General features: G+C 35.6%; 1 protein-coding gene across 1 annotated transcript in view; it reads left to right on the top strand.

The window, feature by feature from the left end:
- limch1b (LIM and calponin homology domains 1b) overlaps positions 1-27,078 on the top strand; it is a 222,106-nt gene that overhangs the window by 70,883 nt on the left and 124,145 nt on the right. Inside the window, exons 2-3 of the mRNA XM_056472848.1 lie at positions 2,686-2,756; positions 12,072-12,141. Of these exons, the coding sequence (XP_056328823.1) occupies positions 2,686-2,756; positions 12,072-12,141 (141 nt within the window). The remainder of the gene's footprint in view (positions 1-2,685; positions 2,757-12,071; positions 12,142-27,078) is intronic.

The following is a 27,078-nucleotide window of genomic DNA, read 5'->3' as shown; positions in this document are numbered from 1 at the left end:
ATGAATCGCCGAACGATTCATGTGGGAGTCGCTGGTAAAAATAAATGCATATTATAAGACAATCAAAGTGTTGTTGACCTTGCACGCATATCAGCATGTTGTTGGAGACCCCTAAAACCAAAATATGACCTTTTTAAATGCAAAATAGTATCTTAATACATGGCTGTCAATCAATTCAGTGGGTGGGGAAAACCACACATCACTTTGTGGTGGGCCTCAAAATGGTAGGGATTTGAATCCTGTTTTAACATCAGAAAAGTTTAAAATAGAGACTTTATTGTCTTTCTATCACCTCAATATGACTGTGGACACAATATAGCTACACACAGTTCTGTCCAAACAGATTCAAAAAAGTTGATTTTCATCATAGATGCCCTTTAAGTGGAAAGTGTGTAATTGCATGCAAGATATAGATACTTTAAACTTTTGTAGTTCTTCTTTTAAACTCAAAATTGACATTTTACAGTTGCCAAAATAGGTTTGTTCTTGTAAACAATAACATCCAATAAATAAATAAATAAAATAAACAACTAAATAAATGTCAGTGTCAATTTTTGGATCATAGTGTAATTTTTTTTGCCAACACCATGCTGCCGTTTCATACATTTCCTGGTATATGAATTAAATATTGTATAATGCATCAATGAACAGGTGGATAAAGTATAGAAAGTCACAGTTCTGTGATGCCAAGCAGTCATGATCATAACCAGTAAAATTAACAAGAACAAATCATTTAATTTAATTAAATTTAATTAAAATGTAGTCCAGGCAGCACGGTGGCACAGCAGGTAGCACAATCTCCTCAAAGCAAGAAGGTCGCTGGTTCGAGCCCCAGCTGGGTCAGTTGGCATTTCTGTGTGGAGTTTGCATGTTCTCCCCATGTTCACGTGGGTTTCCTGTGGGTTCCCCCACAGTCCAAAGACATGCGCTGAATTGAATTGGGTAAGCTAAATTGGCCGTAGTGTATGTGTGTGTGTAAGAGTGTGTTTCCCAGTGATGGATTGCAGCTGGAAGGGCATGCGCTGCGTATAACATGTGCTGGATAAGTTGGTGGTTTATTCATCTGTGGTGACCCCTGATAAATAAAAGGACTAAGCCCAAATGAAAATGAATGAATGAATACATTTAAGTCCATTTAATTGACTAAAGATGTTCATTTAAGTAAATTTAATTGAAGTTAAAGATGTTCACCCAAAAATGAAAATTGTGTCATCATTTACTCACCCTTTATTCCTTTCATAGTTTTGAGCTTATTTCTTTTGTTAAAAACTAATATATTTTGAGGAAAGCTGGAAACCTGTAACCATTGAATTCCATAGTATTTGTCTTTCCTACTATAAAAGTCTGTGCTTACAGATTTGCAGTTTTTTCAAAGTATTTGATTCTGTGTTTAATAGAAGAAACTCATAAAGGTTTTAAAACACTTGAGGGTGAGTAAATTATGAGTAAATTTACATTTACCCAATAATAATTTATAGTGTTATTAAAATTTTTCCTATAATAATCTAGAGTACATGATGATGGTCAAATGTCTGCTATAATAGCAAATCTATAGCTTTCCTGCTTTATGAAATTTATAAGAATCAGATCGTTTCAAGTGGTCCTTCGATATGTTTTAAAAATCAGCCGATGTGGTTTCGCTTGGCTGATAAATGTCATAATTAGGACTTTTATTTTGACAGTTCTGAGAACACTATCGCTTATACACAGACGCATAACAATTGTTAGTTTAACAATTCAGTCTAATGAATTATACAGACCATTTACTTTGAGAATAGCATTTATTAAGCACAACTGCTTTCTCTTTAACTGTTTTAATTTAGCAATTACCCCTTTTTATTGTTTCAATAAGTCTTTGAATGTCTACTAAACATTTATTGCTAGCTTGTAGTGTATACGTACAACTAAACAATTGTTTTCAGCTGTATATTTTTAGCATTATTGGCTCTGTTTACTTGGCAAAACATTAAAAAATATGCTTTATATATGGCAGAAATTTGTATTTTTAAAGGCGTTCCTGATTGCCATTGTGGTGTGTTTGTCTTTTACCTCAATCATATGGCTAAAGTGTGTAACTCCAGCCTAAATCTCCACCCAAGTTGTTCTTTCTGGACTCATATAAAAGAGTTTAGTAGATCACGGCTATTTTGACAAAAGATTGTAAAATGCAGTAAAATAAACTAACTGTTTCATTACGTAATAATTAAAGCACTATAAACTGTGAATGCGTAACCTGCTTATGTCTCTTCCCTCTGAGGAAGGAAAACACAAGCAGCACAGAAGGTAAATCCTAAATGTCAGGAATAATTAGCACGGATACTCGCCTGAGAAAGAGATTTAGCCGGGATGACGGCTGCTTACGACAAGCCTGTTAGCTTTGTGTTGTCAGAAAGAGAGAGGGCGGCTGTTTGTTTATCCTCCTCTCTCTGAAGTAGTGGTCTGAAATAAGCAGTTGGGATAAGCTTTGATTTTCTCTGTGTCATAGAATGTCATTTCCTGTTGTGTTGTTGATTTTCATCTTGAATTTTCTCTCTTGTAATGCCAGGAATTGCTCTGAGAAACGCTGCTGTAAACTTCAAACTACACACTGGTGCTTTTTAGACCTTGTAAATCTTTCAGAAATAGAGTTTTGTGGCTGAGCTGGTGTGTGATAAACATGTTTGTTTGTGTGTGTGTTTGTTGCAGGCAGTGACCGGCAGGAGTTTTGCTGACAGGGACTTCAGAACTGGACTTGACAATGGCATCTTATTGTGCGAGTGAGTAATATTAATACACAAACATATAAACACTTTTAAAAAAGCAGCCAAAAAAGATTTTGTGTGTGTGTGGAACAAACATTATGCACAGTGCTTAAGTCTGGTTCTATCAAGTCTCGCAACCATTGGTGGAAAGAGTACTGAAAAATCATACTTAAGTAAAAGTGCCATTACTTGCCTAAAAATGTAGTCCAAGTAGAGTAAAAGTACCTGTTGTAAATACTATATACTGTTAAAAAACTGTGAGTAAAAAGTAGCCCTTTCAAAAGTACTCATGAGTAGTGCGTATTATGCTGTGAAAAGCTGATGCATTTACATGTTAATTGAGGACGTGTGTAAACGTAACATTCTGTAGTGCAGTTAGTTATTGCCCAGCAGGCACACAACATCATAAGACGTTATTATTAGGATTGAATTTTAGTCATCTGACGTCACAACCTAAATCTATGTCTAGCTAGCGTCTAAGGACAACATTATTTCGATGTCCAATAACGACGACAAATGACGTTGATATTTGGTTGATTTTAGGTTGTGATGGAAAGTGACCAAAATCCAACGTCGAGCCAACATCTTAAACCAACGTCATATGTCAAATATTGATATTTATTCGTCAGGTATGGCAACCAAAATCCTTCTGATAGACGTCATAGTGGTAACGTCAACACAACTCAAGCTGTAACATCATTAGACGTTGATATTTGGTTGGTTTTAGGTTGGACATTGACGTTGGCCTGATGTTGAGCTCTGACGTCAAACCGATTTTCATTTTCAAACAAAATGCAACGTCTCCTTGGCATTGGGGTACAACGTCAGTCGGACGTCATGTTGATGTCTTGTGCCTGCTGGGTGTTTAAGGCCATTTCAGTCATCATACAGTATACATCCGTCATTTTCTCATGCATCTAAACAGTCTCTGCGTCATTGAGTGTAAAAATTTGAGGCATCTTCTTTTGGACACTTTTAATGCTTCCAAACAGTTTGCTGCAATTATTAATCGCCCATGTCTTCAGGTAGTCCATTATGATGTAATTTACCTTCTATGTGTGATTGGACAGGAATCTGATTTTTCTAATCCCCATAGACAAGAAAGGAATAAAGTACTGACTGCAAGTTGAAGGAAAGTAATGGAGTAAAAGTACCAATATTGCACTAAAAATGTACTCAAGGGAATGTAAAAGTACACAGTTTTAAAACTACTTAGTAAAGTACAATTTCTGAGAAAAACTACTCAATTAGAGTAATTAGAGTATTTGTAATTAGTTACTTTACACCACTGCTCACAACCCATGTAGAAATATAATATATATGGAAATATATGCAAATTACATATACAGTACAGTATGATGCACAAGTTCATATTTGTATTTAACATAAAATATACAGTTGAAGTCAGAATTATTAGCCTCCCTTTGAATTTTTTTCTTTTTTAAATATTTCCCAAATGATGTTTAAAAGAGCAAGGCATTTTTCACAGTATGTCTGATGATATTTCTTCTTCCGGAGAAAGTCTTATTTGTTTTATTTCGACTAGAATAAAAGCAGTTTTTAATTTTTTATGAATCATTTTAAGGTCAATATTATTAGCCCCTTTAAGCTAATTTTTTTCGGATAGTCTACAGAACAAACCATTGTTATACAATAACTTGCCTGATTGCCCTAACCTGCCTAGTTAATCTAATTAACCTTGTTAAGCCTTTAAATGTCACTTTAAGCTGTATAGAAGTGTCTTGAAAAATATCTAGTCAAATATTATTTGCTGTCATCATGGCGAAGATAAAATAAATCAGTTATTAGAGATGAGTTATTAAAACTATTATGTTTAGAAATGTGTTGAAAAAAATCTTCTCTCAGTTAAACAGAAATTAGGAATAAAAATAAACATGGGGGCTAAATAAAAGACATTATGAAGGGCCCGCTCATACACCCCCCCACTCTTGACTTGCATCAGCGTTTATTTTTTGATAAGATTAAAGTTTAGTACTTTTGCAGGCTGTTAGTAAATCTGCTTGAAAAATATAGTTCATATACTCTCATAAATAAAGGTGCAAAAATGTCACTGGGCTGAAAAACAGAATTCAGATCATGTTATGCATACACAAAATGATTTTTGATCTACCACAAGACGTTTGTTTTTTCTGTCTTATTTTCATCATATTTTTATGACAGAAGTGTTTCAGGAAGCCCCTGTGTTGAGATTTTGTAGAGCTCTATCCTCCAGCATTCGCGAGCCTATCATTGGCAGAATATGAGACCCCATAAGACCTCTAACAATGGGCATCTGGTTTCCGACCTGCGCTTTAAAAGGCAGGCCAATCACAACTATTTATCAGTCTGACCAATAAGAGAATGGTAGGCTCTTGAAAATGAATGGTAGAGAGTGCTTCTGACACTAGGGGAAGAGTTTTTGTTGTTGTTTTGGATTGATTTTGGTTGGTTTTGTTGTCTTAAATGGATTTAAACATATTGCAGGTTAAACACATTGAAATTCTGTCATATAATAGGAATGTTAGAATTTGATCGTTTGACTTAATTGTATTTATTTATTATTATAACAAACAATATAATAGACACAAATAAAAAAAATGGACCATAACAAATAAAGCTGTAAAATAACCAAATAACAGCACATCATTTATTCATTTGATAAGTTTAATATGATCTACATTTTTGCTGTAAACTTTAATATCTGGGCATCTCTGAGCACGGTTTGAGACATTGTTGAGATCTCTTGTAAAACTCCAGAGAACTTACAGTACATGTAAAAATACTAGGGTCTTTTTCTCAGAGTATAATCTAAGCAGGAGACTTCCTATATGTGTAGTCTTGTTTGTGTGGAGTCTTTATGGCTGGCTTTTAACAGTGTTGGTTACATTTATATTAATTGTTAACAGCAGTGTTTGTGTTGAAAGATTTAGGGGGTGTTTAGCTAAACACTTCAAAGTGTCTCATTACACATTTACTCATTAACGGTCGGGTGATCACAATGTTGTCATTGTCCATCAAATACAGAGACTCCCCCTTCAATTCACACACCTGACCTTTTGTTTTTGTTGAACTGTTTCTAATATAAGCTAATTATAATTACCCCAAACAATAGTCACACTATTCATTGGGATTAAGTTAGCTATTTAATCATTCATTCATTTTCTTGTCGGCTTAGTCCCTTTATTAATCTGGGGTCGCCACAGCGAAATGAACCGCCAACTTATCCAGCATTTGTCATCGCAGCGGATGTCCTTCCAGTTGCAACCCATCTCTGGGAAACATCCACACACACTCATTCACACTCTATGGAAAATTTATCCTACCCAATTCACATGTATTTGGGGGAAACCAGAGCACCCGGAGGAAACCCACGCGAACGCAGGGAGAACATGCAAACTCCACACAGAAACGCCAATTGACCCAGCCGAGGCTCGAACCAGCGACCTTCTTGCTGTGAGGCGACAGCACTACCTACTGCGCCACTGCGCTGCCCTTAGCTATTTGTTCTGGACAATAATTGTGCACTTAAACAGGAAAGATCTGTCTGATTTACAGTATATTAAAAAGCAGCCAATCATAGTTGGATATTTTTTAGAAACTTACCTCTGTTAACACTTCAGCAAAACTTTAAAGTGAAATGTACAGTAAAACATCAATAACTTTTACTTATTTTTATGCAAATTATCTCTGCAGGGCAGATTAACAATATCATTCAGCCACTTCTTACATTTCCTCAACTTCCCTTATCCACAATTGGGCTATTTTTGACTGTTAGTAGTATTCGTCAATGCATAACGCTTTAAAAATGTAAACAGCAATGTTTGTGAAAACTTATATGGAACTTATATGACTTTGTTCCCTATGATTTTTTTTTGTTTAAAGTTGGATGTCATAGTGGCATGTTGATAGTTTTTTAGCAATGAAAGTTTGACAAGGACCCCCCCACCCCCCTCCAATTTAAAAACGTTATGGGACATTATGGAAGCACTTGAAAAAAAAAAAAATAATAATAATAATAAATAAACTTATTTAGATTCATTTACTTTCATTTACTTGAATGTTTATTTTAAAACATTCAAAGTAAATTAATAAATTACCTAATGAATAAAACTCATTATATGAAGATTCAAAGTAGGTTCTAATGTGAATGTGGAATTTAAAGCATAAAATTATGTGATTTCTGGATAACTTTTCTTATTTTTTAATTTTGTTCATGGGCACTCATTACCCAGAGTTTGTCAGATGGGTAGTTTTAGTAAATATTTGGATGTCGGAAACTTGTCATTATAAAAACATTTTAAAAATCTTTGTTTTCTTACTTGGGACATTACCTCATTCAATAAATTAATTCATGACTGTGATATTCAGGTCTGTTCTAATGTTAAAGGTGCTGTATGTAAGTTTTTGACTCTACTAAAGCATAAAAATACCTAAATATGTTTGCAGATATTTAAGAAACATGTTAAGTGAACATTCTTGTTTATCTGAAAAACAATGCTAAAGTCAGATATTGTGCTTTGAAAATGTGCATTACGTGCCCGAATGCCTGTCTTTGTTTTAGTAATTTAACCCACCCAATGCTAATTTAGCCAATTATAATTCAGCACCCAGGGTTACGAAGTTACGAAGGCTCTCAAAGCGTGTGTTCGTGATCGAAATGCGACCTTTGGTGGACAGTAAACGCCTCCAAAATGAGAAGCAGATTCAGAGTTTCACATGAGGTGGTTATAAATTAGTAAATAAAATAAATATTACAAACGCAAACATTAGGTGAGCAGGTTATTGTAACCCCATATCCTAACAACACGCTACGCAATGAGATTTGCAGTGATAAGCAATTTGGCTGTTTGCACCAGACGAAACACGACAGAAATTAAAATACAGCCATACAGAAGCACAGAGTAGTGCACTCACTGCACTCAAATGAAATGGTAAGGTTTATAATCAAATTTATACATATTGAACCTCTTTACATTATTAAATGTAGATGCTGAATCACTGATATATGTTGGCTTACACTGAGTCACAGTTCTAAAAAGTCAATTTCACATGATTGATTTCATTTTTAAGATCTGAGGTAAATTATCTGCTGCTGCTTTCAGTAGTATGACAGTAAATGTAATGTGAAATGGCATTCAAACTCACTTTATTAGCATTTACCACTGAACAGACACCATGAGGTGTACCTGAGGTGATCATTGTCAGTTTTATGTTAATCAGCTGCAAAAAAGGAAACTGTTTCTAAAATATTAATTTCAGATGTTGGTTAGAACAAAAACTCCTTTTAATATAGAAATAATACTTTTATCGCATGTCGTTGCTTTTATTTAGATCATGGTAGTCATTGACAGTCAGGCAGACTCCTGTTATTGTCATCAATCTGGCAACCTACGCTTGCATTTGTTTTAAACCACATGTGCAATACCTAGTTCAACCACTGGGTGTCAAATTTACATACTGCACCTTTAACTGCTAAGTGTGGATTTTTACTCTGGAGTACTGAACTAGTTGACTATTTGCACTCATGGCTAGTTCACATGCATTTGAGTATGTTTTTGACATTACTGTTTTATGAGAGCTTACTGATGGTTATTACAGTTCACCTCTGATCTCACTCTTTGATAGTTCTATTGTATATTAAAACAATAGAGACATCACTGAAATCATTTGTTGTGGAGTGTGTGTTTGGATTGTGCTGAAGACTAGGTCAGGCAAAACACTCTAAGGTCTCGAACTGCTTCAGGACAAGCACACATACATATCTTCAATAAATATGGACTTCATTGACACAAAGTTTATTATATTGTAAAACAAATACTTAATATATTGTCTCACACTAATCTTGCCACTAAACTGGACTGGGTAATTTTCAATGTTTTACGTGCTATGATTTATGAGGATGCAAGGCATGTCATGATCAACATTGTTATACCTAGGTCATACCCATGGCATTATATAAATGTATGTCCTCATAAACCACCCAAACAAGTGCACACACACACACACACACACACACACACACACACACACACACACACATGCTCTCACACGTGCTCACATACGGTTTTAATTCTGACCGAGCTTCTCTTCAGTTAGTACAGTTAGTGACAGTCAAGACTAATATAAAAGCATGAAGTATGGCCTTTTACATTAATGTGTGTCCTTAACGTGACTTGAGTGTGTTCGGCCTGTAAAACCCCTCATGTCTGATCTCTTTAAGACATTCCAGGTGCATCCTCAAACATTTCTCTTCTCACATTTATAGCTCGACATGAAACTCACACAAACATCCTTAAAAAGACCAAACTTTTTTCTCTTCCTCCTGAAACTTGACCCTGATTTTTTTATTACATATTTTATCACCCATCCAAATATGGTCTTCGTCTTTCAGGAGCTGTATCTCTTTCTCTGTCTTCATCCAGACCCCTAAACTTCACATATACTTTTACTACCCAGAATAAGAAAATGTGTTATTTTTTTTAAGGTAAACTGATCACGTCAAAATGAACAGATTTTTATTAAAATCAGTTCAGAGGCCTTCTGAATGAAAGCCACAGGGTTGTGTTTGAACACAATATGAAACTACTTTCAAAAGTCAACAAGAAGCAAGAATGTATGTTCTTCGATTGCATGAAAGCAAATAACTCTCCATACCAGTAGGTGGCAGCAGTCAACAGAAAAATGAGAAGCTGAAACTGTACATTAACAAAACATAAGCATAGCATTTTCACACAAGTCAAGTCAAGTCAAACTTTATTTATTGAGCACTTTAAAAAACACAGAAGTGCTGTACAGAAAATATCAAACAAAAATAGCACAGTAGTAGCTAAACTAAATAAATTAAAATAACCAGTTATTAAGAACAGGTGACAAATACCAAAAAAAAATAGTTTTAAGTTTAAATGAGAACATAAGAGAGGCCTGTCTAATGGGCAGTGGCAACTCATTTCAAACTCTAGGACCCACAACAGCAAAAGCACGATCCTCTGTAAGATTACGCTTTGTTTTTGGCATAATCAGAAGAAGCTGATCAGCTGACCTGAGAGAAAGAGTGGGCTTTTAGGAGTGTATCAGCTCAGAGATATAACGTGGGGAAAAACCATTTAGATATTTAAAAACAAATGAAAGAATCGTAAACTGTCTTCTAAAATGAACTGGCAACCAATGAAGCGAAGCTAACACAGGGGAAATGTGGTCATATTTGCGAGTACCACTTACCAGGCGTGCTGCAGCACTTTACACCATTTGCAAATAGGCAACAGCTGACCTGCTACTCCCCACGTACAGTGCACAGTAATCTAACTGAGTGATCACAAAAGCATGGATCACTGTCTTAAACTATTGTTTTAGTATATATTGCGTTATTTTTACTAGTTATCTTAATCTAAAAAAAGCTAGATTTAACTAAAGCGCTAATCTCATTGTCAAATTTAAAATTGGAGTTAAATTTCACCTCTAAATTTGTGACTGTTGGCTTAATATGAGCTAACAAACCCAAATTTCCTTTTTCACTTGTGTAGAAATACTTTTAGCTAGGTACATTTAGTGAACTTTTAGCAACACTAAAATCAAGCGTCCAAACTGCCCACACTGCTTAGAGCATTGTGTAGATAAATATGTTAATTTGTGCACTTTCTTCTGATTAACAAAATAATAAAACTCTCAAGAAAAGTAAGACTGTGGTGAGAAAACAGCATGCAGAGCCATCAGGTTCAATATGGATGAAGCACTGTTCTGCAAAAGAAATAAAAGCAATGTAAAATTAAGGTAAACCTGCATGGTCTGAGTGCATTTTTTTTTAATGTTAGCTTTTGAAAACAAACTTGCTTTTGTTTAAGGCAAGGCAAGTTTATTTATATAGCACATTTCATAGACTGTGGCAATTCAAAGTGCTTTACATAAAGTGCTTTTTCCATATTCCAAAATACCGGTGTATTATATTTTCTCATTTTACTCTGGGACTTCCCCATACTGGTGATCACCTCCCCCCCATTGGACGTCTCCAACAGAATCGATTTTTCACCTGAGATCGAAAAGTTAAGCTTTAGAGCTCTAATTACATGTCCCCCAATTTCAACTTCCTACTGGAAGTAGGTCAGTGGTTCATTGCTTTCTAAGTAGTCTGACAAGCCTTGCCTTCACATGGATGTGTAGAGGCAGCACATATATCTGGAATGAATAACAAAATGTACCCTAAGGCCCTGATCACACCGAACAAGTTTTTATTACACATTTTATTACCCATCCGATGTGCGCCTGCAGTGCAAATGACAAAAAAAAAAAGAAATCAACTCCAAGCGGAAAATGCATGCTACATCAGTCGCGTCTTTTGCATCCTCTAATCAAATGAAAGCAGAGGCGGGGTTTTTGTTGAGGTGACAGCAGTGTTTGTGTTATCAAGACGTATACAGAGACTTTTGAAGATTGAGGAGAAACTTGTGGTTCCTGTTTTGAGTTATCCAGAGCTGTATGACTGTATGTATGTATGAACAAATCTTGCTTATCACAATATTAATAAATATTAAAATCATAACAGTATCAGTAGCAATGATCACGTACAATACGACAAGACAGCGCCCTCTAGTGGATTTTTTATCTGAAACGTGCAACAAAATGAACTTGCAGCAACGTATTCTAAGTTTTGCTAAAATGTAGACTGAGGCATGCATTTCCATTAAGCCTGGTATGATCTGATCATAATGATATGCATCCTATGACATCACATTTAATCATATAACACTTCATTTGTGGAAAAATTACACTGAGATGTAATATCATTTCATCATATCAGTTTTTTCTTCTGTTGAACCCAAAGGTATATATACTGAAGAATGCTGGAAAAAAAACAGCCATTGATTGTCTGTGGTTGATGTCAGTGGATGCCTTTTGCAACATTCTTCAAAATATCTTGTTTTGTGTAAAAAAACGACGAGTCATTTTTTGACTGAACTGTGCCTTTAAGGGGCCTTGATGTGATTTTACACTTGTTTCTTTCTTCAGCTCATTATCATTATTTAAAAAAATCTTATCCCGCAAAAAGATTGGACCATTTAATCTCTCCTTGGAATTGATCAGTCTCTCTTTGCGTCATCAGTATGCATGTTGTGGGTGAGGTAACCTGATCGTCTGTTGCTTGCTCTTGCAGACAGATGTGGCAACCTCTGTTGATCTGTGGCCCTTTAAAACTGCAAATATTCTTGGACTATGCCGATGATGTTGACAAAACTGCAAAGTAGACATTAATCAAACATGTGTGATTGAGTCTGAGTGACCTTTGTAGGGCTTTGGGTCTGATTCACAGTGTTTACAGTGTGTCTTTCTCTATCTCAGACTGCTGAGTTCAATCAGACCGGGTCTGGTGAAGAAGATAAACAGGCTGCCCACTCCTGTAGCTGCTCAGGTAAGTTTATGTTTATTCGGCCTCTTGCCCAGCACTTGTCTAAACATTTTTGTAATACTTCTTTTGATATAAAGTGATGTTTCTAAATATATACACACTGGCCATTTGAGATGATTTCTTGATGTGAGCCTTAAGCAGCTTGTTTGGCTGAATTCAGTGATCATTTAAGTCAAGCTTTAGGAAACTTATCTTTTGAAATGTTTTTGTTTATTATTATATACCGTATATTATTGTATACAGTATTATTATATAAACTATTCGTTATATTGCAGCCATTTGCTAAAATCATTTATTAAAATTTTTTTTTCCTTATTAATGTACATATAGCATGCCATATTGGCAGAGAAACAAAATTGTTGACATTTTTGCAGATTTCTAAAAAAAAAACTGAAATATCACATGCTCCTAAGTATTCAGACCATTTGCTCAGTATTTAGTAGAAGCATCCTTTTGATCTAATACAGCCATGAGTGATTTTGCGAAAGATGCAACAAGTTGGAATTGGGGATCCTCTGCCATTCCTACTTGCAGATCCTCTCCAGATATTTCAGGTTGGATGGTAAATGTTGGCAGACAGCCATTTTAGGTCTCAACAGAGATGCTCAATTGGGTTTAAACCAGGGCTCCGGCTGGACTATTCAAGAACAGTCACTTGTGAAACCACTTCGTTATTTTAGCTGTGTGGTTAGGGTCCTTGCTGTACTTGGCCACATTCATCTTTCTTTCAGTTGCAACCATTTCGTCCTGTCCCTGCAACTGAAAAGCACCCCCACAGCATGATGCTGCCACCACCTTGCTTCACTGTTGGGACTGTATTGGACAGGCGATGAGCACTGCCCACTTTTCTTCTCACAGACCGCTTAGAATTAAGCCCAAAAAGTTCTATCTTGATCTCATCAGACCAGAGAATCTTATATCTCATCATCTTGGGATACTTCAGTTGTTTTTTAGCAAATTCCATGCAGGCTTTCATGTGTCGGGCCACTCTGCCATAAAGCCCAGACTGGTGGAGGGCTGCAGTAATGGTTGACTTTCTACAACTTTCTCCCATCTCTGGAGCTCAGCCACTGTAATCTTTGGGATCTTCTTTACCTCTCTCACCAAGTCTCTTTTCCCCCGATAGCTCAGTTTGACCAGACAGCCAGCTCTAGGAAGGGTTCTGGTCATCCCAAATGTCTTCCATTTAAAGATTGTGGAGGCTACTGTGCTCTTAGGAATCTTAAGTTCAGCAGAAATATTTTTTGTAACCGTGGCCAGATCTGTGCCTTGCCACAATTCTGTCTCTGAGCTTTTCAGACAGTTCCTTTGGCCTCATGATTCTCATTTGTTCTGACATGCATTGTGAGCTGTAAGGTTTTATATAGACAGGTGTGTGGCTTTCCTAATGAAGTCCAGTCAGTATAATCAAACACAGCTGGACTCAAAGGAAGGTGTAGGGCCAGGACAGACTACTGTGCATAGTTCTAGATACATGACAATAATTATTTTTAAAATGTCAGGTTTTTTTTTTAAAGAAAAGTTATGTTGAATAAAAAGTATATGTATACAGCTATATTTTGCTTGTTTTGAAAAATTCTAATTATTTTAATTTGTGGCTAAGAAATTATTTATTTTATTTATTTATTTATTTTTGGTTAGGCCAGAGAAAAATATTGTAAATCCTTAGTGTTGAGCCCTGAAAAGTCTTGTGAAACAAAAACTAATTGAATGCCACACTATGAAACCACAACCCATTTGCTCATGTTCATTGAGCAAGGTCATACACAACACACAAAAAGTGAAATTGATGAGGACTCATGTGGACATTACGCAAAGTCTAGATTAAGTAATTTTAGTATGCCAAAGTCAAATGTGTGCATATATTTTCCCAACAACAAAATTGTGACTAGTGAAAATGGCAAGCAGCTAGTAATGTTGAAAAACTACTAGCCACAGTGGCTGGTGATGAAAAAAAAATTCAATATCAAGCCCTGTATTTTTTATGATTTTGCCCATATTTTTCATCTAGGTATTTATGTAAATATATGCTTTTTTGTTTCATTTGTTTTAGATTTTTTTTCATTCTGTTTAGACCAATCAAAACCTAAAAATGTGGCAACCTTGCTGACAATGATGGCTTGTGATGGCATAACGATTTTAAAATATCCAACATTTCAATGCCACTGTTTAACTGTAGGGGCAGGGGAGGGTGTGTTTGTAGCTGTTTGTGTGTTTGTGTTCGAGTCTGAGTGTGCTTTCACACCTAGACTTTGTTCCGGAACCTGGCACGTTTCCCCAGTTAGCGTGGTTCATTTGGCATATGTGTATCCAGTGTGCTCGGCTTGATTGAAGTGAGAAAACAATACGATCCGAACCAGGCTATATCACAGTCTATTATGGATATGTAATAGGCACATACGGCTATATGAAGACAGAATTATGAGTAGGGTGGGATGTCATTCACACCGGTAAATGTGTGTTTCATGTCAAATACGAAAGTGAAAGCATGCTGAACTATTAACGAGAGCTGTTTATCCGTTAGGAAAATTGACCGAACTGTAGTCTTGGTTAACTGTTATTTCTCTCCATAATGTAAAGCTTGTAATGCATAATTCTAGCCAATGGCTATAGTCTTACCTCTGGTTTATATTTGGTGACGATGTCTGTGGGTGTCACCATTAAAAATTTAAAGCGCAGCTTTTTGCTTATAATGTCTCATCGTCATAAATTAAAATAAGGCCGCATGACAGCTGAGCGGGACTCTGCAAAATAAAGCGTGGAACTCTGACCAATGTGACGAGAGTTTAGGCTACTCACATGTGACTTGTTTTAGCTATTTTGGTCCATTTAGAAACTTTGCCGTGTGAAAGCGAACCGCACCAAGAACAAAGAGCACTATTATAACAATCTGAATATCTGTTTCAGAACAAAACAACCGATCTAGAGGTGTGAAATCACCCTGACTCATTGAGCAAGTATTATAGACTCAGACCTTTGTTCGGGTATATGATTGATCTTTTATGTATTGGACTTATTGGAGCAAATTTAATAATATATTAGCTTGAAACACAAAGGTAGCTGTTGTAGTACAATATATACTGAATGTTCCTGAAGAAATTAACATTCTGAAAAGTTTAAAACATGCATCTCTGAAAAAAATGTTTAGGTAAAAAACATCTCTCTGGATACAGTCTGGCATTAGCTGTGGAGAAAGAAAGTTCACGTAACCTTGGACAGATAGGAAAACATCTGGTTGGAATCTGACGAATCTTCTTAAATTGCATTGTGGCATATATTTGGTAGCCGGGGTTGCCAAGACTTGAAGGTCACCACCTGCATGCGCGTGCTTTCGGAGTTCAGCTGAGAAACGGATATTAGTCAAAATGTCAGACGCTATATTGAGTTAAAATCACGCTGCGGGTTCAGACTAATGAATGCACCTCTTGTTTTCTTTTAGGGTGTTCTTTCTTTTTCACCCTCCACCCTCCTTTTGTCCTCTCACATCAATGACGAGTCCCAGAGTCCCGTGTGCTCCTCTACTCAGCCCTCGAGTGAATAAAAACAAGTATGCGCTAAAAAGAGAGGGGGGGACTTGCTTTTCATTTGACAAAAGCGTACCAGAAAGCCTAATAGAGTTTGAAGGACAGCAGCCAGAGGAAGACATTGTTAAAAGCCGAGTGAAAATAACAGGTGTTAATCACCCCGAGCTTAGAATTAGTGTTTGGAAGGAAGTTTGGTTTGGCTGGGCCGTTTCCTTTCTCCTTCATCATTCACTCCTTACTCTCTCCAATCGGCCGTCTTATCTTCGCTGTCCACTAATCAGCGCTGCCACCCCTCCTAGGGCTCGTAACAGGCATGGGTAATTACACGCCAACATTCCTCAAATCTCTCTCTCTCTCTCTCTCTATCGCTCTTTGCCTGGTTTCCCCCCATGTCTCGCTGTGATCCCAGAGCTACAATTATGCCGGAATATCTTATTGCACATTAAAGCCCCGGAATGCTTCCTTTTCGCCTGGTATGTCAGATAGCATCTCTCATATTTGCACCACTACAATAAGTATGCACTACATACTAGACAGACGTGTTGATGTGAAGTTAGTGGTATGCAAAATATTATATTATATTATTTAATGTGTTCCTCATGATATTGATTGTTTTTCAAAATAAACACACTTTCCAATTTTGGTTGTAACACATTTCAAAAAAAGTTGGGACAAGAGCAGTTGAGGGCTGGTAATCAGGTAAATTGGTTAACTAATTCTATAACAGGTAATGTCAACAGGTGATTGTAATTATGATTTGGTACAAAAGCAGCATCCAAGAAAGGTCTAGTTCTTTAGGAGCAAAGATGGGCAGAGGATTGCCAGTTTGCCAATTAATACATGAGAAAGTTCTTGAAATGTTTAAAACCAATGTTCCTCAAAGAAAGATAGGAAGACATTTCGATATTTCACCTTCAACAGTACATAACATAATTAAAAGATTCAAGGAATCTGGAGGAATTTCAGTGCGTAAAGGACAAGAGTGAGTGCAAGGCTAAACTGAACAATCATAATCTCTGATCACTCAGATGGCACTGCATCAAGAATCGTCATTTATCTTTAAGCAATATCTTCACATGGGCTCAGGACTACTTTGGCAAACCTTTGTCAAGTACCACAATATGTAGTTACAGCTACAAATGCCAGTTAAAACTGTATTGTGCAAAAAGGAAACCCTATGTTAACAGTGTCCAGAAGCGTCATTGACTTCTCTGGGCTCGAAGGGATCTGGGACAGACCATCAATAAGTGGAAACATGTAGCGTGGTTAGATGAATCCGTATTTTGGGGATTTTTGGGTAGAAATGCACGCTGTGTGCTCCGAAGAACCAAAGAAGCCAGGTTATGTTATGGTATGGGGTTGTGTCAGTGTCCTTGGCAAAGCTAACTTGCACTTTTGTGATGGCACCATTAATGCTAAAAAGTACAGTTGCTGCCTTCAAGAAGACATATTTTCCAGGCACGCCTATGCATATTTCAACAAGACAATGCAAAACCATATTCTGCGCACATTACAAAGTACTGGCTGCAGAGGAAGAGGATACATGTACTTGACTGGCCTGTCTGCAGTCCCGAAATGTCTCCAATAGAGAATGTGTGGCACATTTTGAAGAGCAAAATGCGACAATGAAGACAGCATACTGTTGCCTCTTACAATTACATCAGAAACACTTTATTACTTGGTGTGGAATATTTGTTTATTTTGAAAAAAAGTCAAAATCTTGAGGAACACATTAAATAATGTTTGTTATTTTGTCTGCCATGAAATACAAGTCAAAGTAAATTTAGAAAACTTCTTTCTTTTTTTATTTGTATTTTCCATACTGTTATATTATATTATATTATATTATATTATATTATATTATATTATATTATATTATATTATATTATATTATATTATATTATATTATATTATATTATAAGGCATAATGTACAGGAAGCTGGTTTGTTTTGTTATAATATCAAGCCAGATATGCATTATGCCAAATATTACATGGCTACTTTTCACATAAAAACAACCTAGTCTTATGGCAGTTTGTGATATTTTGATATTTACCTAGCATTTTCTATATAATAGACATCTATATTATAAGTGTGATATAATAGAATATTACAAAGATATATCAATTTATCAGACAATTATTTTATTTTCATTTTGCTGAACAAACATAATATATGATAGGGTTTTCACACTGTTGATGTTTTTTTTTAATCAATCATTTTGATAAGTAATATTGATTGTTCGAGCATGGTCTTACAACCCTTGCACTATTTGCTGTTTGTCATTCACTAGTCTGTGTTTGTTTAGGACAGACTGACAGTCTGCATATTAGTGATAGAGATTTTTTTAGTGACCCTTTCTGCTTGTTACTTCAGTAAACCAGTGTTTGGCAACAAGCGGTTATATTTAGTAGGGTTGCACAATAATATATTTTCAGCATCGATATTGCAATGTGATCATTCACAGTAGTGGCATCACAAGATATGCAATGTTGAGATAATAATAAATGATCATTTGCATGTGTTTTTGAGGCCCGAGACTGTATGAAGATTTTAAAAGCATTCAGGCATTAGAAAATTAAATTGTTACTTTAGGAACGATTACTTTTATTGAATTGATTATACAATGAAAACTATGCAGTAATATTTTACATTTGATTATTCAAATATTGTATTCTTGAATACAGGTAGACTCTTCAGAAAACAATAAAACAGTACAAAATTAAATTTTAATACATTTTCTTTGTTGTATTTATCTATGCTATCTATCTATGCACTCTCATAGTTTCGTCCTATTCAATCTAATATTATAAACCCTTTCTAAATAGAGATATTCAAGTCATCTGGTGAAATATTGCAATATATATTGCAGATTAGCATTGGATTTTTTTCAATATATTGCAGTCCTAATATTTATATTTTTTCAAATCCTCCGTTCATACAGTGCTAACCACTGGGCCACTGTGCCGCCCTATGAAGGGAAAGGTGGAGGAATAGGGGTGGAAGGGGGGATTCTTCAAATCGAAGATGACTGTAGTGAGAAAACCTGGCTCTTTAAAGTGGGTTAGGAATCGTCTGATTGGTGGATCATACATAGTTATTGCAGAACCAGCCGTGTTCAATCATAATCACGTGATCCTCTCGAAATTAGTTTATAAATAAACTTCACTTTGTGAAACAATATTTACTATCTTTTAGCTGATATGTTATATGAGAGGCTTGCTTTGTTAACCAAACAAGTAGATCTACGTAATTAGATTAGATTAGATTCAATTTATTGTCATCACACATGTACAAGTACAAGGCAACGAAATGCAGGTTTTTTTTTTTAGATTAGATTCAGAATTAGATTTGCATTGTAAACATTGTGTTTTTTTATTTCATGTTATAAGCTTTTAGGTAAAGCCAAATCATTCCACATAAATCCACAGATTTTCCAGCATATCCACAGATTCTGTCTGGCCTTGGTTATGACTGGGGCTAGACAAAATCTATGGACATTTTTTGCTATTTCTGCGCAGAATTGTGTTAAAAATCTGCGAATTTATGCATAATTTGGAAGTATCATAACTAAAACCTTAATATATAAAATAAAACGTAATACCTTTTTAACTTTTTTTTTTATGTTTACAATGCAAATCCAATTAGGTCCACTTTACTTGGTAAACAAAGCAAGTCTCTCATATAATATATCTACTAAAAGACAAAAAATATTATTTACAAACTGTATTGTAAATAAATCATATGAATATTTTCATATTAGTCAATAATATTACTGTAATTAATAAAATATTTAATAAATATAGATTTACACACATTTACTCAAGTAAATAAACAGAATCAATGATGGGATAAAAATCTGTGGAAATCTGCGGAATTCTGCGCGCGCAGATTCCGTGTGGGCCTAGTTATGAGTCACTGAATCATTTACTCAATTAATGAGATTCATTTAGGAACAAAACTTAACCGTTTTGCTTTGAGACAAAGTGTTAATTCATACAGCTTTGCTTAGAACAGTTTTTTTAGGGAGCAAAATTTGACCCTCAATATTGTATCAGCAAATAATATCTTAATAAATCAGTCTATAATTAAAATGTAAATATTTTATTTTGTGGGCGGCACAGTGGCTTAATGGTTAGCACTGTTGCTTCACAGCAATACGATTGCTGGTTTGAGTCTCAGCTGGGTCAGTTGGCATTTCAGTGTGGAGTTTGATTTTCTCCCTGTATACGCATGGGTTTTCTTCAGGTGCTCTGGTTTCCCCCAAAATCCAAAGATATGGATTGGCTCAACTAAATTGGCCATAGTGTATGTGTGTGTGAATGAGAGTGTGGAGGCGTGTTTCCCAGTACTGGGTTGTGGCTAGAATGTGGATCCACTTCGTAAAACCCATGATGGAATAATTGGCGGGTCATTCCGCTGTGGCAACCCCTGATAAATCTAAGACTAATGTTAAATGTTAAGACTAATGCGGAGGAAAATTAATGAGTAGCCAATTATTTCCATTTTTGTTTGTGCTTATAAGTAACATGTCTTATGCATCCAATCCTGATTTTTTCTCCAAGTGTATTTTCTCATGTCATGCTTACTAATGTGATTTTATTTTTTAGATAATTAATTAAATGGATTATGAAGCACTGGTGGGTAATGCAGCAAAGCATGTGTAATATTACCATGGTTGCCTTTAATCCATTTGTTGAAAGATTTTAGCTGTGAGGAAAATTACGCAACATTGGAAATGTGTCAGGAGATTTTTGACTCAACATGAAGCGTTTCAAAACAAAATGCCACAACCTGAATTATTGCAATCATTGCACTTTCAGACAGGCTCAAGTATGTTGTCTTTTGAAATAAAGCACTGGTTGTGAGTCTTCTTGGCACCTAACGTGCAAAACAATTGTGAAGTGCAAACTACATAAACATGCTGTTATCTCCTGCATCATAATAAAACAGGTTAACTCCCGCTTCCTTTTCCTGTTTTTTGCAGTTTTTTTTGGCCCACCAGACTTACTATTCTGTCGGCTAGTTTTGGGGGTCTCAAGTTTGTTTTGTCTACTGTAAAAGAGTAGTGTTTAAGTTTCTGGCTGCATGTTCACACAGACGGCCAGGTCTACCTGAAAAAGAGCATACCTGGAATGTTTTTGAGATTTTGTCAGAGTTTGCATAAGGAGATGGATGTTCTCAGCTCTTATCAAAATAGACTGAGTTAAATGATCTCAGAGCACAGTTTAAGGGGTTTTCAAAGGTGAAGAGTGCTCTGCCAAACTTCTGAATCCTCTTAGCGGTTCAAACTGAATACATCCGTAAATCTTGCATATATTTATAGCCACCGTATTATTTGCAGATGTTTAAAAATTAGCTGAAGAATCTGCACTCTAACTTAAATGTTAAAACTGGAACACTAAGGTAACCTATCCTCCAACTTATACAACAGTGTAGGTCTTTCGTCATTTTCTTAATACAACCCATATAGGAGTGTTTAGTGGCCTTACAGTGAGTAAGACATAATGTAAGAGAACTGTTCCCTAAACTATAGTTTATAATTCAGGATCCTTGCTTGATTGATAGACCATTATTATAGTCTTGGAACAGTCAGTGGGATCAAATAGTTTGTGACTTGAATAGATTGTAAATGGACTGTATGCACAGCTAGTGTTTTTCAGCCAATGACGAACTTCCGATGAAATCTTTATGTGATGTATTTTTAATTTCATAAGGTTTCTTTTACAGCATCAATGCTGTAATGTAATTCAAATATAATCAGTTAAACAGACTTAAGCATCCATTTGGTTGTCAATTCATGAAAAGAGATGAAAGACCATCTAAACACAGGCACCGTCAATAGATGCAGGCTAGCACAGAAATTCCAAATACTGGGGTAAAATTAATTTCTATATTTTAATGACATGTCATAGAAAAATCTAATTTAATGCAGTGCTTCTTGTTTGGTCTAATACCCACTTTATATCGTATTTCAGTCAGGCAGTAAAGATCGCTGTTTTTTAAAGAAATCAGATCTTAAACGTGGTGATTTTGTATGGGATGACAATTAACTGGTAACCCTGGGGCTGGTGGACTGAAGTCTGTGTGCATATACCCCATTAGCCGCAGTCGCCAGGGAGGTTGAGCAATGAGGCCCGAAATCATGCCGCGTTTCCACTGTCGGGCCAATAACTTGTAGCACGCCACACAAACCCCGCCCCCAGAATACCCCTCGAATCAAATGTCACACAATCCAAACTCGCCCAGTTCAGTGGGAATCAGGCAAATATCACCATCGCATCATAATGAAATGATTAAAATGAAGACAAATTACACATTACTGTAAAGTACATTACATGTCAATACGCATAGGCCTTTGTATTTTTATTTCTTATATTCGTTTACTCACCGACCAACTGTTGTCATGGTACATCGAGTTGTCTCACCACTAACAGAGTGATGACTCAGCGCACCATCCATAATATAAAACCACATAATGTATCAGTTAATAACTCCATCTCACAAACACACATATACATGCATCTAAACGCGCATGTTTCATGCACAAACACACCATTTAAACTTGACTAAAACTCTGGACAACTGAAAGTTACTGGCAGCTGTGTCTTCAATATGTTGTAAAGATTATTATGCGTTATGGAAACATTGAGGATGCAGCAAAGAAATATTACTTACTATTTGAACTACTTTAATTATTATTATATATATTCCGTGTATATATATATATATATATATATATATATATATATATATATATATATATATATATATATATATATATATATATATATATATATATATATTAAAAAGGCAAACATAAGGGCGATCTTTCGCAAAAGACCCCTAGTATATAAGGTTTGTTATGGAATAGCTTAAACTGACTAGTAGCTATGTTTTTATTTTCCCTTATTTATTTATTTTTGGCACATGTACTCGAGCATGATGGTAAATCTAGTGTAATGACAGTGGCAAACTTCACCTCTGCTTTCACTCCACTCCGAAGCCCCAGCTGGTTAACTTTGGCAAGGTATTTGGCGGTCCGAAAAAAGCCAGCCGCTGGCCCCGCTTTGGCCCATTCAGGCCCCGAAAGTGACAATGGAAACGTGACTGGCACTGGCCCGCTGGCTTTAGGCGTGACAGTGGAAACGCGACTATTGTGTTTCAAAAACTAGGCCAAATGTTTAAATGTAAATGTACATTTTGTAAATAGGAAAAAATAAAAAGATAGGGTAAGCAACTAACACTGTTTGGGATTTTGTACTAAAGATTCAAACTTCCCAAGTTTAAACTAACTAGGACTCAATCTGAACTTTACATAACGTATAGACAACTGACTAGGAATATAATGATTCAATTAATAAACTCAAAAAATGTTTGATTTAATTCAGGATTTGGATTTCAGAATCAATTCTCAATGTTTACGTTTTTTAATTTTTATTACAAAATGAGATTGAAGATGTTACAGAGTAAATGAAAATTTGTCTAGGCAGGTGAATTTTATCTCTGAGTTATATCCCAATAAAATAAATGAAACTAAATGAAAATAGAAGACATGGCAAAAAATAATAAACAAAACAAGACATGGAGACTTGGCTATATTGACAATACTTGATCACTGCAATTGTGAAATCAAGAGAGTAAAGCTGTTGCACGTGGAGGATGGGTGTGTGTATGTACATAGCCTGATTGTCACAGGCTCACTCTGTGACAGTGTCTGTTTATGTATTAGGCTATTGCAACACATTTCTTTGTGAAACTGAAACATAGCAAAACTCAACTGCAATTTTGAAACAAACCAAATCAAATGAGTGATCAAATCATTGCTCGTTCATGTGAGTAACAATCACAACGTGAGAACTATCAAAGATGCAATTTGAGAGAATCACAGATGAGTCGCTGACACCCGATATATCTGGCATGCTAAATATCTGGAGCTGTCGGCGAATCATGCACTGTGAAATATGTTCTAATTGAAAATAACATTGGCGATTACCTACAGCTAATGAGAGAGCAGCATCCAGGTCAGTGGGAGGTTGGGGGAGAAGTTAAAAGGGCTTTCTTTTTGGTCTATTTGGACACAAGAAATGAAAGAAAAACTAGTGGAAATTTTGCAGCAGTGCCCATGTCATCTGAGCCATGCCACAACTGGGTTGAAAAAGAAGTTGAAGAGAAATTGCTAATTACCTTCAAAAGGTAATTACCTTTCTCAGGATGACTGTTGGATCATGTTGCAAGAAGCTCGAAACTGTACTGTATTTACACAGTGCTCATATTCATGAATGTAACCACACAAAAAAAAAACGTTAACGTTATACCATGCTGTAATAAGCAAATTCACTGCCACTAGATTTTTCTGACAGATTGGTTTCTTCTGTTTCTTCTTCATCGGGTAATGTTATCAGAATTTAAAATACATAACGAAGATTTTCTATCGGTTATCAATGGCCAATTCACACCACACAGCTAAACGCTAACAAAGACCAACAAACAAGTTGGCCACTGTATTTAGAGCAGGGGTGTCAAACTCAGTTCCTGGAGGACTGCAGCCCTACAAAGTTTAGTTCCAACCCTGCTTTATCACAATTACCTGTAGGTTTCAAACAAGCCTGAAGGACTCAATTAGTTTGATAAGGTGTGTTTAATTAGAGTTGAAACTAAACTGCGCAGAACTGCGGCCCCCTGATTGTTGTGAAAAATTACTGTCATGTACACACTACATAACAAATGTCATGCACAATAATTTAATAATTAATTTAATGATTCTTTCCAGGGCTTAAAATACATGAAGCTTATCTGGTACTTACTCAGATTAAGTCAGAGAGTGTTGCCGTTTGTTGGAAAATCACATTACATTATCTGATGTTCTAATGTATCATGTATCAACCGCTGATTGAAAAAAAAATTGTCTGACCAATGAATATGTTTGTTGGCATTCGTTTGTGTGTTGTAAAAAACTAAAAACCTTTCTTTGAAGATTTTTGAACACACTATTTATACATTATAAATGTGATGAATCAGTTTTTTTATTCATTTATTTTTTAAAATGATTATTCATGACAACCACCAAGCAAAAAAGGTTTTGGACACCCTTACCCCTTTGTGTGAATGCACAAAACAGAGGATAGGGGAAGTGGAAGGACTAAGGGGTAGAATTGGGATTGGGATGAACAGAAAATACCACTTAAATCTGTATTAAGACAATCAGTTCCCTCCGGAAATTATTAATTTATATAAACTGTAAATAAAAAATTTTGTTTATGGATCTCTACTGATTTGAGTCATCACATATTGGAATTAATATTTAACGTCAAATTGATTGGATTTACTTACAGAAGTAAATAAATAAGTACAGAAGTAAAAATACTGAGGTCCACACAATCAATTTGTGTTGGGACAACATCAGAGCTCTATGCTAATGATCTAGGCGCAAAGTTTCACTAGCGAGAAAACAGTTACACAAACCATCTGCAGTGTGAGGGAAAAAAAGATCAAGCCCCCTCTGTTCAGCCTCTTTACTCTTTTACGTTTACTCTTTACTTTACTCCTTTACTTTCATGGATAAAGCAGCTGTGTTGTATGAACTCCACTGAAGACATCCATTAGCCTATATAAGTAATTTAGTTTGTTAAGTGCACAAATTTGCTTCAAAATTATTTCTAAATTCAGTTCTAATTTCCAGCAAACGAATAAATGAACAATAATAACGAAGTGTGGTCAAAAAACTGAGTTATATCAAATTGCACGTCCTATACTTATGCCACATATGGAAATGCATAAGTCTCCCAAACCCGACAGGTCGACAAATATAAACTTGTTTTTATTAAAACAATTATAAATATGCATATAATAAATACTACTACTACTAATAATAACATTATACAAATGCAAATTGTCATGAACAAGCTGAAAAAAGCCCCACATAAAGAGGGCATAGAGGCAGTGGTTTTTATACTTATGTAAAGATATTTGTGTATTGCTGTACATCCTGTGTGTATTAAGCTATGTGTAAGCATTCACATAGGCTCATCTGCACTCTGCGCTGGACTTTAGACCAGCTTTTAGTTGATCGATTTCAGTTTCTCAAAATAGCAACACACCCACAATGTGCCTTAACACACCACCTTTCTAGACCAGCACACCCATAAGTCAACAAAGTGGTGCAAATTAATTTGTTTTTTAAACATTGTGGCGCAAAACGTTAAAATTATTATTGCGTTGGTCTGAAAATAGCAACAAATCGTGTCATACACATCTTTGAACCTTATTACCCTGGGTGTATGATAGGGCCTGAAGGAATTAAATTAAGTTATTCGTTTTCACAAATTAAAGTGTATTGAACATAAAACAATTAAGTTGTTGCAAAACAATCTCAACAATTGTTTTGTTTCAGCTCACTTTAAATAAGTACACTGTAAAAAAAAGTTGACAAACTTCAGGACATTTTTGAGTTGATTCAATTTAAATCAAGTCAAGTAATTTACAGTAATTGTGTTAAAAAAAGCAACTCAAAAATGTCCTGAAGTTTGTTGCCTTAATTTTAAGTTGAGTCAACTTTATTTTTTTACAGTGTAGCTTGAACAAACAGCTAATGTTATTGTTTAATGTGCAAATGAAATTTGAAGACTTGCAAAATAAAAGAAATGAAAGTAAAATCAAGGAACGTTATATAGATTGCTTATAAATCGCCACTGGCTTGCAATGGTTCAGGATCTGTAGAGCTGCGCATCGTTGGATTTGCTCTTCAGTGTTTGGACTCTCAGTAGTGATTAAACCACACTGAACTGAGCTAAACTGAACTGAATTTAAACAATAAAAACTGAACTACACTGTTCCAATTTACTATGACCTTTTACATTGACCTTTTACAATCTACATTGTATAAGCGCTATACAAATAAAGGTGAATTGAATTGAATTGAAATATACTGTTTGCAGAAATAGTTTTTTTGTTTGTTTGTTTTTTTATAGTTACACTAGGTGACACTAGTAAATCAGAAACAACATATTTCGCCTCTAAAAGTTGTACTGTGGCATCGTTTTTTTTCCCTCTTCTCTTTAAAACTGTCGGCTTCTTATTTGTCTTATTTCTCCTGCGATGATATTATGTCTGCTCACCAGCTCATTTTATGCAGGTGTCAGTGCATTGTTTATGTGCTGGCTGTTATTCCTGGCATGGAGGCTGTAAGGATGGAAGTGAAGGAAAATAGGGAGGATTCCTGTGTATGGGCTGGGAACATGACAGATACATTAGACAGCCAGAAGTATCCGTAGACGTCATTTGAATTACCGGATTCAGCTCTTCCAGCACTGACAGCTGCAGAAACCCAAGAGCTCAGCCATGCATGTAATTGTAAATGATGAAATGCGGGTGACTTGCAGTTTGGCATTGTTACATGTGTTCAGGCAGCTGATCAT

The sequence above is a fragment of the Danio aesculapii genome, chromosome 14 (genome assembly GCF_903798145.1).
Source record: "Danio aesculapii chromosome 14, fDanAes4.1, whole genome shotgun sequence".
Classification (NCBI taxonomy): domain Eukaryota; kingdom Metazoa; phylum Chordata; class Actinopteri; order Cypriniformes; family Danionidae; genus Danio; species Danio aesculapii.
This window is presented reverse-complemented; position numbering and strand designations above follow the sequence as displayed.